Raw genomic sequence first — 13,043 nt, 5'->3', positions numbered from 1 at the left:
CTTAAGCCTAATGATGTAATCATATGCGTAAACGCCGCGGATATCAGTGAGAAAAAAATGAAGATAAAGTCGACGATTAACGACAATTGTTTTGAGAGATGAACCGCGCACCGTTTCATTCAAATTGCCGAGGCGTAAACAAGCAGAATTGCCATCAAGTTTTGGCACTAAAACGAAGGATAAAACCCTATCTCGCCTAAAACATCAAACGGTAACAGTATATTCAACAAACCCAAAGTAACGGTTTGGTGTGCATTATCAAGGAGGGGAATAATGCGCATCAGCGATGCTGTTTCTGTTTAGAGATAAATGTCGAGATAAGAACGCATCATACTCGATATTTTTTTCCTGAAAAAGGCTCAACGGGTGTGGATTAAAGAAACACAACGCAACTCATTCGGCGCTGAAATCAGATATTAAAAGAAAATATCGTTCGCGCTAGATGATGGCATATTACGATCTAAGGATAAACGCCGCAAACATATCATTGGAAACGATACGACCTGTTGTATTGGAGATTCCAAGAATGTGCACCGATCGTACACGAACAACGAGAGAGTGTTGATATACGACATAATTTTTAAGAAATAAAATCATAATTTGTCTTCTTTATAATGATTAAAAATATAAATGTATATCTTTCATATTTTTTTTGTTATTTATATGTTAAATCCTAATTCTGCCACCAGAGTTCACCGGACAGCCTGTATATATTATATTATTTTATTTTGGACCGTAACACCAGTCTGTGATAATAGTTAAATAAAAAACTGTTCTGTATTTCTTTTTTTATTCTATGTAAATTTTATTATGGACCCCTCTGTCCAGCAGTGGACGTCTTTCGGCTATAATGATGATTTCAATAAAAATACCATTAGTTTTGTAATAACATCGATGAACTCAAATAAATAGAAAAATAACCTGATGTTATTCAGATAAATTATTTAATAAGAGAATCCTGCAAATAATTAGAGAACCTTAAGATCTGTCAGTTTTTAGCGTTATCCTTCATTGGTGTTTGGGTGGCATTTGTTTACATTAGTCTATATACATTGTCATATAATACGTTCAGTTATTGATCAATATAACTTTAACAATTTGACGTACATCTTTAGAAGTCAATGTCATTCAAATCGTCAGATGTCAAAGTCATTCTTTTAAATAAAACTTTATGATCAAAACGGGAAAATAACAAGATTGTCATTGTCGGTTGAGATATAAAAAAGTTGAGAATAAAAACTTGCTTTGTATTTTTGTGCTTTGTTATTGGAACAAACTGGTTAAACTAGAATTATATATCTATTATTAAACAGCTGTTGTAGTATTATGTACAAAATAGGTGGAAAAAATTAAGAGTTTGTTTTTCACGTGAGCTACGCGAGCAAAAATCTATCAAGTCTGGTCAGGCAGAAGAAAGTACATACATTTTGAGGAACTTTTATTTCTTGCCCCAAGTATGGAAACTCGAGAGACCTCAGGAAACGCAGACGATATTGATTGTAAAGAAGATAGTAAGGATGCTGATGAAGATGTACCACAGCAAAGCCAATATTCTCGAAAGAAAAATAATAATACAATACCTTAACCTTACGAAAGAAAGGCTTCTAGACATTTTGGATAAAAAAAAAGGGTTGACGATAATAAGTTTATTGAGGCTGTGAGGAATAATAGAAACAATTGTAATGATTATAATATGACAGGGAAAAGCAATTTGCTCTATCCTTGGTGCCATTTTTAAAAGCAGCCCCAGAGGAGAGTAAATTAGAAGAACAAGTTTATTGAGGCTGTGAGGAATAACAGAAACAACTTTGATGATTATAATATGACAATGAAAAGCAATTTGCTCTATCCATGGTGCCATTTTTATAAACAATCCCAGAGGAGAGTAAATTAGAAGTACAAATCAAAATTTAAAAAAAATTCAAGACCTTCACGGACAATATTCCCACAACGCCTAGCAAACTTATTCTCCTATGTATAGTCCATCTAGAAGTTACATAGGAAGTTCTGGATTTTTCCAAAACAGGCACAAATATTCTGCCTCTTTACCACCCCCACCGTCGAGTCCTCAAAACGAACTTCACATAGCTACAAACACTCGGGCGAATTCATCTCCTTCTCATATAAACTACTCAAAACAAAATAGGATCCACTACGAGTTATTTACAATATTGATAATTATGTTACTTAATAGTTAATGCTTAATGGATTCGAGTGTTTAAAGAAACGTTGACATGTTTATGCATTCGTATCGATGTTAGGAATAGCAATTTGAATGTTATTCTTAAGTTGGTAGACAAAAAACTTAAGTGCTTAGAATTAACCCTATGCAGAATTTCATCATCATTTATGTTTCGAGTTTCGTCGCATGCGTTACAATTAACAATCATCTTGTTCAACAAAAATTGTGTTTAGTTCCGAACATGTTTAACTCGTCACGAAGTCAATATGCCTGGTTCTCGTCGTCATATGGAGTTGGAAACCGCTACAAGGGCGGTTGTTTCGTTACAAGAGGGAGAATCACAGCGATCTGTTACAATGCGTCTTGGTGTTTCCCGACGGGCTATCCGAAATGTATGGAATCGATATGAAGAGACTGGCAGTATCGCTGGGAGACACGGATCACGAAGAAATCGAGTCACAACCAATTTCACGTCGAGAGCGTACAGTTACCGCGCGCATGTTACAAAATCGCGTAGTATAAAACTAGCAGTGAAAAATCTTTTTCATGTAGGAATAATTTTATTATGGGATACAAATTAAATTGAATTATTGGAGATTTTTAGACAACGTACTTGCAACGTGTTAAAACCACGCCAATGAAACGTGTTAAAACCAAAATCATAAAAATGTCCAAAGGAATTTAAAAAATATAAATGTTAAGAACTATTCGAATTAAGCCTTCCCTTCGAAAGAAGAAACTGAAAAATTTGATGAGTTTTAAGGAGATAAGTCGTGTAACCATTTAGTGAATGAGTAATGAGTATATCAATTCGTCACTTGATTACAAATTAACGCAATAATAAATGCTGCACTATTGAATGGCATCCTTAATAAAGATACGGGGCCCGCCGCACGTTTAATAAATTCGAACGACATACCGGAGAGCTGGCAGAGAGATAATATTTTTTATGAAAATGTCAAAAATAATTTGTTAAAAATATAAACTAAAACATATTTTAGAAGAATGTTATAAAAAATGTTTAAACTTGTACAGTACTATAATATCATTACACGAAACCATTACTACCACTATTCATTCAAGGCGCGAACTATATAAAAAACATATTACAAGCTTTTTACGCGGACTTAAAGATCCCTTGTGATCGCGTATAAGCTTTAGAATTTGTCCATGAAGAAATGAACACACTGTATTTGCAAAGGCGAAACGAAAGTATGCCTGAAAAGAGGACTACTTCTCAATTTATGTATAATTATAATATTAAACTTAGTAATAACCCTATGCCATCACAGTAAGGTCTATCTGAACCATTTATATTTAATATACCCGAACCGGAAATATCCATAAGAAAAGCGCAAATCAAGAACCCAGCTAGAGCCCAAAAGCAAAATCAATTTATTCTTGATAACCCGCTCATTAAAGCACGCTTTAATACGAGTTCTTTCAGGTTCTTGGTCTAAATGTATGATACACAGCAATATCACGACTGGCTTTAGAGCGACTGCCTTATATCCCTTCAACCCCACAGGCCATACCAGAAACAGCTTTTGCCCCTTCCGTTTTATCGGAAGCTCCTGCACCAGATGGCGCACAACAAAAAGACTCAACTCTCGAACATCCTCATTCACAAGCTTCAGAATCCGGAGATATAATGCCGTCTATTTTATCGGTAGCCTCAACGCATGATCCTGATCAAGAAAATATACCACCTATTAATAGATATCAACAGAAGAGTTCAGAATCTGCTGCTATTGACACCGATTCCAATACTCAATGTCTCGCTTGGAAATATTTCACCAGTTGATTGTCTTCGACCAGGGACTCCAAAATAAACTAAGCAATCGCCAGCTATAGCATCAACACCCACATGTCAGGTCTCAAGAGAACCAATTGTGCCACGCAGCTATTATCGCACAATTTATGGAACAACCTTTAGTTCAGATGAATATGATGATTTACTTCTTAGTCGGTTGAAAAGTAATATTTTTTATCATCTTCTGCCTACACCCGTTAAAGTTCAAACACTGTTACTGGACTGTTAGAGGAAATGCCATTAATTAACGAGATACTCCAGTCACAAAAGGTCTATTTGATAAAGATAATCAAGACAAAATAAATAGTAATGAAGTGAAAGGTAACAAAAGAATGTAAAATAAACAATAATAAAACTTTACTGATGTTAAAACAGGTAGAAAAGAATAATAATAAATAATAACTTTAATAATTGAATAAAAAATATTTATATTTTTACTGCGTTTTACAGAGCAAGAGCTTGGGCTAACTTTTGTTGGCCAGACCAAGACTGGACATCACTGGATGCTTTAACCAAGCTTTTTAAATACAATAAAGTGTTATGCAAGAGACATCTCAAGGATCTTTGTTTTACCGACAGTACAAAAAGCAATTAGGAAGCTATTCAGTACCTACTAAAGATAATGTTGTAGTACAGGGTGGCCCAAAAGTCCTTAGAAAAGTAAAATTTGAATTAAACGAAAACGGCGCGCGTGAGCGGTGCAGGGGAAGCGGGGGCAGTAACTTCGGTTTCTGGGAATTTAGTCGCGATGGAGCGTTTCACCGGAGCGGTCACCTGCCTGCTACAGCCTTTTACGAAGGATGTTTGCATTACCCTGTCAGAGTACATTGAAAAAGATGCTGAATAGAATACTATTATATTAAAGACGGGCATTAACGAACAAGTATTTGAAAGTTTGAAGAGTATGGTAGAAGGCTAATTGAAGCAAGAGAATCTTTGTATTCTGATATTCGATGAAATGGCAATAAAAAACTTCTCTATTATAATGAGAAAACAGATATCATTGAAGGTTTCCAAGATCATGGTAATCATTACAGAACAAATAAAAAAAGCCGTAATGTTCATGTTTACAGATCTAAGAAAAAAATGGAAGCAACCAATATCATTTTATTTTTTGGTAAGTCTGTAACTTCTGACAGATTATCGATAATAATTAGAGCTGTTTTTTTAATATTTCCTTATTATCTACAATAAATTTCTTATAGTATTTATAGTAAATATTATTATTTTTCAGATATTACATGAACGTTAAAAGGCAGATTTGGTTGTAGTGGCAACAGTATGCGACTTATCAAGAGTCAACATAAAGGCTCTTGATATCCTTGGTTCCACAAAAAAGAAGCCATATTATGGGCATGATGGACATGAAGATATCACAATATTAGACGTACCACACCTCATAAATGCTCATATTTTTTATGTTTTTAAAACATGACATATAGTATTGATAATGGACTACAATAGAACCAAAGGTGGAGTAGATACTGTGGACAAAATGTGCGAGTGTTACAACGTTGCACGTGGTACAAATAGATGGCCAATGGTATTTTATAGCCTGATGAACGGTATAGATAGCGGGTATAAATACTTTTGTAATATACCTGCACAACAACCCTACCAAGAATATTAGCCGCAGGATCTTTCTTGAAGCCTTAACCTAGATACAATTTTTCCGAAATACATTGCAGATATTGGAGTAGTAGAAGACTATTTTACTCACTGTACCACACCAACTGATATACTTTTAGTATTGATAGAAGATATTATTGATAATATTGTATACCAAAGGAACCATTACGCTACTCAGAAAGGCAAGGTATTGAACCTAAAAAAGGAGGAACTCCTAACATTTATTGGTATTAATTTTTTTATGGGTTACAATACTCGTCCGGCGTGGAGAGTCCATTACTCTTCGGCACTTGATCTCAACAATGCACTTATTTACAAAACAATGCCAAGAGACAGATTTGCTATTATTGGATCTCATCTACACTGCAACGATAACTCTCAAACGCCTAGAGACTGCAAAGATAAGTTATATAAGAGAACATGATTGATGCACTCAATAAAAAAATTCAAGAGGTTTATCATGGTACTCGCATACTGAGTGTAGATGAGTCAATGATTAAATTCAAAGGTAGGTTTGTCTTGAAACAATATCTACCTATGAAGCCCATAAAAAGGGGGTACAAGTTGAGGTATCTTCCTGACCAGAGAGGCTATATAAAGAAGTTTACTTTGATAATTTTTTCTCGTCTGTTGCTTTGCCTGAGAAATTGAAAACTGAAAACACCTACGCATGTGGAACTATCTATACCTTTCATACTTGACAATTAGACATACCTAATCTTTATGAAATACCGGAATAAATACTGTAATTCTTGCCATGGTAGGTACATTGCAAAACATACGTGATGTTTTGCAATGTACCTTGCTACCATGGCAAGCCCTGTAAGCTCCATTTATACTAACCCAGTAGCCGCTTGTAGTAAAGATTTTATGATGTCTAATAAAAACAATTTTTGTTCCGAGATTATTCGGCCTTATCCAAAAGCCACTGCGAGAACCACGAAGATAACACGAAAAACTCACAAACCAGCAGTTTTTACTGATACGCCAGAGAAAAAATGTTATAGCACTGGAATAGAGTAAGAAAGACGTAAATAAATCCAAAAAAGGAAAGTCAGTCAAAGGGGGAAATTCTACAGAAAGGAAGACAGAACGGGAAAATGCCAATATGGGAAAGAAAACTATTAATGAAAAAAAAGTCTTGCTGTAAAGAGGAAGGTATTACATTACACTGACGAAGAAACTGAAGTAGATGGTTATTTTTGTCTGATATGTTGTGATCCCTTTGATCCGAAGAAATCTGGTGAGGAATAGGTAAAATGTGGAGCTTGTAAAAATTGGTCACATGTGAAATGTGTTAGAGAAAATGCTGCATATTATATATGTTGAATTGCGAAAATGATTTATCAGACTACAGTGACTAAACTGCTTAGCTTTCCTTATAGATATGATTGTCTTTTTTAAAAGTATAGTTTATATTAAAATACGTTTGTTTATTGTAAAATCTTGCTCCACGTAGTGTAACAACCAGCAAGATATACATATTCAAGAATCGTCCCATGAACAATGACAAAAATGAGCCACAGTCATCGATATCGTTAGCTTTTCTGCCACCACTCTTGTCAAATGAACAGCCTTTGACGTCGTCAGATCCGCAGCAACAAACATGAGGTTCACACTGGTGTTACATTGGTCGATCCTCAGGGAAATAATAAGAAAACCAAGCTTTCAAAGTCAACAGGCCCCAGGCAAGACTTAAAACTAAAAAACCCTCAGTCAAACAACAAAACAAGAAACCGAAACCCGATTTTTGCTGACAATTACAGTGATTCACCAGCTGAAGATTGGATTCAGTGTAATCAATGTAGAAATCGGGCGCATGACGACTGCACTTCTTATGTAGAAGTTGGCAGCTAATTCTGTGATGAAAGTGAAGACTGATCTTAGCAAATTCAATTTTATTCTTGCCCTTGGGGCATATACATACATTTTGTCTGACCCCTCTGGGCATAAAGTTTAGTTGATACTTTTAGTTAATTCTCATAATTAATATAGAAATTGTTAAAGTTTTCAAGTTTGTGATTATATTACAAGGATGATGAAAGAAGAGTCCTAGTGATTATTACATTGTGGTTTAATTTACATTCTTCCGTATGTGTGTTGCGCAGGCTTTCCCTATATTATTCACCAAATATGTTACACCAATACCATTTTTCGTTTTGTATAAACATATCTATTTTTTAATTATTGCACTGTTGTCAACATTGCTCATATACATTTTTTTTAAACTTATTTGATACTGCTCTCATTTCAGAATGTTTGTATTACAACTTGCACCACAAATTCCATTCAATACTAATATAATAATTCTAATTCAATATATAGGTAGAGTAAGCAAAACAGATTTTACTCAAAAGAACAAATCAAATCTCCAAACAAAACAATTACTTAATAATAATATATTTAACATCATTTTTATACCGATGAAGACACTTTATCATCTAAAACACCCTCGCTTTTAGCTGAAAAGTTGGATATTATTTTTTTATGAGACATTTATATGCACCCATCTATTTGTAGTAGAAGTGGGTAATAGTTTCAAGGCCCTCATGAAACTATGATAAATACAAATAAAAGAAACTGTAAAATTCTTCATTTACTACAATAGATATAAAGTATATACAGGTTGTATAAAAAACATCCAGTAGTAAGTTTCAAACCTACCACCTTCCCCCACCACCTATCACATTTTAGCCACTTATATTTTCAAAACTGATGAAACTACAAGTTTTCTGTTATTTTTATATAAAGAAGAATACACCAACACAGGGTACCAATGAACTGAGTGGGAAAGGGGTAGGTTATTAATACCAGGAATTAGGCATACCCTAAAAGGTTTACAACCACATTGTGCCCCTGGGAATGATCGAGGGAAATTCCACCATGTTTTCTTGAAGCAAGTAGACTTGACTTAAGCAACCTAACCTAGCATTATCCACACTATCATTCTCCACTGATTCCTTTACATTGTAAGCATACGCAGCAGTACAATATCATATTTTCAATTAAAAGAATAACTTTTATAATTAATAATTCCTATACACATTTACCACTTCTTTCTTTCTTTTTTTGTTTGAATTGTATACCCAATATCTAATTACAAAATACCTAACTTTCAGCTTTAATAAAGACAATGTCACTCCAGTTTAGAATGTTAGGGACTGATTTATAAAAAAAACCTGAACCAAAAATAATTCTCATATTAATTCTGAATAACACAAGAAAACCCAAATAAAACTTTTTGAGTAGTCAAATGTTTGCATTTGTAGAAATGCAAACATTGTGTCCACAGATTAGAAGATGATATACCTCACCACAACACAAAATATAAACCTCTTTTAGAATTTTATAAACCTACAAACTGACTTCGGATACAAACTTTCACCAATCAATTTAGTATTATAGAAGCTCCAGAACAGATATAAAAATATTACTCTTGACTATTCATATAACTTATTAATATTTTTGTGCTCATGAGATAGCTACTAAGCGGCCTCTTGTTGAAATAAAAAATGAGGAAATATTATTAATTTAAGAAGTCTTTAATTACAAAGCTGTAGAGGATGGTCCATTAGCATGGATACCATAGCAAACAATTGATTTAATATTTGATTATCAAGTCTTGCCAAAGACAATGCTTTTATATTACATTGAAACTCCAGTAGAAATTTACACATTTCCAACCAACCATTTGTTACCGTTTTGACCAAACACAGTTAAATAGAAAATATAAAATTAAGTTAACACTATCAAAGACTTCAACACGACTATATTGCTTCGTCATGTACAACTTTATGACCATTTTATTAATTTACCTCACTTAAACAAATAGAGAAATAAATTCAGAGTCACGTCAATGGCTTTTCTATATTCAATTTTACTAACCCAAGTGCAACAGACACTATTGAAATTGTGTAGTATTTGTGTATACTATACGTTGAAGACAAAAATACCGAGATTAATAATAAGTACCACGCAGGTAATTCCGGATGACGCTATGAAGAGACGAGGACAGTATTACAAAGCCAAAACCCTGATAACTAATTTCTAGCAAATTACTTTAATATTCCTAGAATATGTATTTCAAATTACATAACTATCTTTTTCAAATGTATTCAATTCAATATCCACTGAAATAACCTAAAACTAACAGTCAGAAATGGACGACAAACAATAAAAACGAATTTCAGGTAGGGATGGCAATCTATTGGCCAAAGAATCGATTTCTCGATCCAAAAGAATCGATATAGTACTGAATCAATTCAGTGAATTTATCGGAAATTGACTTTTATTTTTATCTTCTGCTAAAAACCTACAAATTAATTCGTAATATTGCAAGTGATGAATGATAAAATCTTTGCAATGACCTACATTCGACATTTTCATCGTAGTGTTCCAAAAAACATCATCTGGTGACTATACATCAGATATGTGGTGATGACTTAAAGCAAATAATAATACCCATTAGGAGTTTCAAAATATGTCAAGTTTTGTTGTGAATATAAAATCGATTGTGAAGTAATTGATTATTATTTATTGACAATGGTTACCACAACGTTGGCAAAATCAGCGACCTCAATGACAATGGTTTCATTATGCTAAAAAATATGGATTAAACAAAAATATGCTTGTTATGAAGTATCTTACATCCCGAAAAGATTATGAAAAAAAAATGGTGGATTATGAAAATCGATTATGATGATAATGTCGATGCATCGATGTTAAGTATTTGATATCATCGACTAAAAAGAACTGAAAGGTATGCTGCTAAATCGAGATATACTTTACGAGCTAAATAGACGTAATTTGAAATGAAAAAGCCGTAATGCCAGTAAAATAACAATAATTCTTAAGCTATTTTATCTATCTAAGATATTAAATTATTTTCCGAAACACTTCTGCCCTGAAAGAGAAAGAGACTAACTGCTAAGAAGCGCGTCTCTTTCTAGGACAGTGATTTCAATTCTAGACATTTAATAAAATAAAATATTATTACATATTATTAATATTTGATAATTATTGCTGTTGGCAATTAATATAATTATGTTAATAAAATAAAACAATGTAAAATATTATTACATATAATTAATATTTGATAATTATTGCTGTTGACAATTAAAATAATTATGTTAAATGATGTCTTCATTTTTTCTGGCCCAATATTAATAAGTTATCGACAGATTTTTAATAAAGATAAACTTAACCTTTCTCATAGTTCAAGCACTAAGTATCTTTGCATAGACAGCTTTGTTGCAAAATTCACATAAAACAATAAAAAACTTACCATCAAACGGGCCGCACACACAAATTTTTATATAAAAACAAACGCGTACGGACTTACTTGTTGAACAGTCGAGATTAACTATTTTACCTGACGTAAAATCAAATTTCTCTTATGTAATGTTCTATAATTAACTCATCCCGAGCAAATCTCTGTTTTAGGTGTTCTAACGCTAAACGGGATTGGTTTGATGCACAGAACTTTTGTCTATCTGTGCCTCTTATACATTGAGGTATTAGCGGTAATTACTTTTCGTTCAATTGGTGTGTCAGTTGACTTATTTTCGATGATTTTTAACGGGAGATCCGCATTTCGGAGAATATACAGCTATTCTCCGAAATGACTTTTTGACACAAACAGACAGACAAAAATTGTAAAACATTTTATTTTTTGGGGTCTGTACGGCACAGATTTATATTCATATGCATGCAGAAAAAACGGTTATTTCAATATTACAATCAGACACTTCAGACAGATGTAGGTATAGATGTTTATGTTATATTCAGTCCAGTAAAATTTTACATTAAACATGATGTGACCAGTTTTGGCACAATATAAAACAATAAGGCCGCAAATCCATGAATAATAATATTTAAAAAGAAATTTTGTTTTAAGTTGACGGGAAAGGGATGAAAAAACTTAAAAAGGGTTGTAAAACGCTTTTTTTAAAATAACTCGATAACGGTAAGAGATATGAAAAATTATTTTAAATAAAAGTTGTAGATAATAAAAATCTGCACAAAACATGTCCTTTTCATTTTTTCATTATCTGTTGTTGTTTAACCACAACAATTTTAAATAGATATAAGTTTTATAATTATAAAGCTGTTTATGATCCTATATAAATTAAAAAATGTCTCTCATTATGCCATCTGTGATAATAGGACATTATATTTAATAATATACAGTAGAGTATTATATCAATTATAAGCCAAATATGCATGACATACCGACCAACCGACCGGGCCATTTTTATGTTTTTGTTTACAAAACCTAAGTAGGAAATATACTTAATATTACTACTAAAGACGTACCATAAATAATTATTTTATTACGGGCTACAGCCAAATAAAAGTAAGTTTAATTTCAATTTAAATATCTTAATTTCTAAAGTTCATCTTTCACTAATTTCAACATTTCGTCTTCATCCTCACTCCATTCATCAGGGTTAGACGTCATTTGCCCCAGTGCCTCCATTCGCCTCTCCATTGTCACTTTGTCCAAAATATGTTCCATCTTCATATGCATACAATCATTGAATACAGAAGCATACTCGCATATCTCAAATATACTCTCTACCACATCGGAACATTCCACAATTGCCGCTTTCAATCGCGCCATCACTTCGCTATCCTCACCGTACACTGCTGCATTCGCCGCTAGCAGATTAGATTGATCAATCTTGTTTTTAACTATAATCGCATTCCTTTTAAGAATACAAGCTACAAAACATTGCCCTTGCGTAGTAGATTGTGGAATCCTCTTTAAAAAGTTTTCGACGTCAGCCATCGATGCCGTAACTTGTCGCGCGCATTCCGTCAAATTTTTTCGAAACGGTTCGACATCTTCGTTCATCTTGTTGATGCGATCCAAATGTTCGTCCTTTGTGAGCGGTGTGTATGAGATCGCTGGATAAAAAGCGGACGCGAATATTAAGAACATTGTAATTGTGGCGAAATTTGTTGAAGACCACATTTCTGCACGTTTCGAGTCCCGCGGCCGTTTCGCTCTGCTAATTTCATCCTCTGTGCGAATTGTGATTTTTTATTAAGACTAATTGGCCATTATATTTCTATAAATTGTGTATTCATACGGTTGAAATACACACGTGTTACTTTGATATTGGAATGGTTGGTACCTACACGATATTTGCACGTAATACATGCTATAGGCACTTTATAGTTACTATAGTGACTGATAAAACGGTTAAACGTGCCGTTTTATTTAGGCTTTAGTTAAACTCTCCAGCTTCGCACAAAAGTCCTAATCAAATGAGAATGCTGTAAAGGGAATTGGTCTCATTTGATTAGGACTCTTGTGCGAATTAAGGTAACACAATTTTTGCTAAATTGTATACAGTTGTTGAAACCTCTTTTAAAAATAAAAATGGCTGTGCCAGGAGCCTCCTCTTTTTTACT

The 13,043-nt window shown here is 33.4% G+C and overlaps 1 protein-coding gene across 1 annotated transcript; it reads right to left on the bottom strand.

Moving 5' to 3' along the window:
* Window positions 1-12,012: 12,012 nt before the first annotated feature.
* LOC131854598 (uncharacterized) lies at window positions 12,013-12,789 on the bottom strand. The gene is made up of 2 exons (XM_059205719.1): window positions 12,741-12,789; window positions 12,013-12,650 (listed from the first exon to the last, which is right to left on the bottom strand). The coding sequence occupies exons 1-2, from the start codon at window positions 12,787-12,789 to the stop codon at window positions 12,013-12,015; spliced, it is 687 nt and encodes a 228-aa protein (XP_059061702.1).
* Between the last annotated feature and the right edge of the window lie 254 nt (window positions 12,790-13,043).

This window comes from Achroia grisella, unplaced genomic scaffold, assembly GCF_030625045.1.
Source record: "Achroia grisella isolate CSIRO2021 unplaced genomic scaffold, CSIRO_AGI_Agris_v1 utg1240, whole genome shotgun sequence".
In the NCBI taxonomy this organism is placed as follows: domain Eukaryota; kingdom Metazoa; phylum Arthropoda; class Insecta; order Lepidoptera; family Pyralidae; genus Achroia; species Achroia grisella.
Note: the sequence above shows the minus strand (reverse complement) of the source record. Positions and strands in the feature narration are given on the sequence as shown.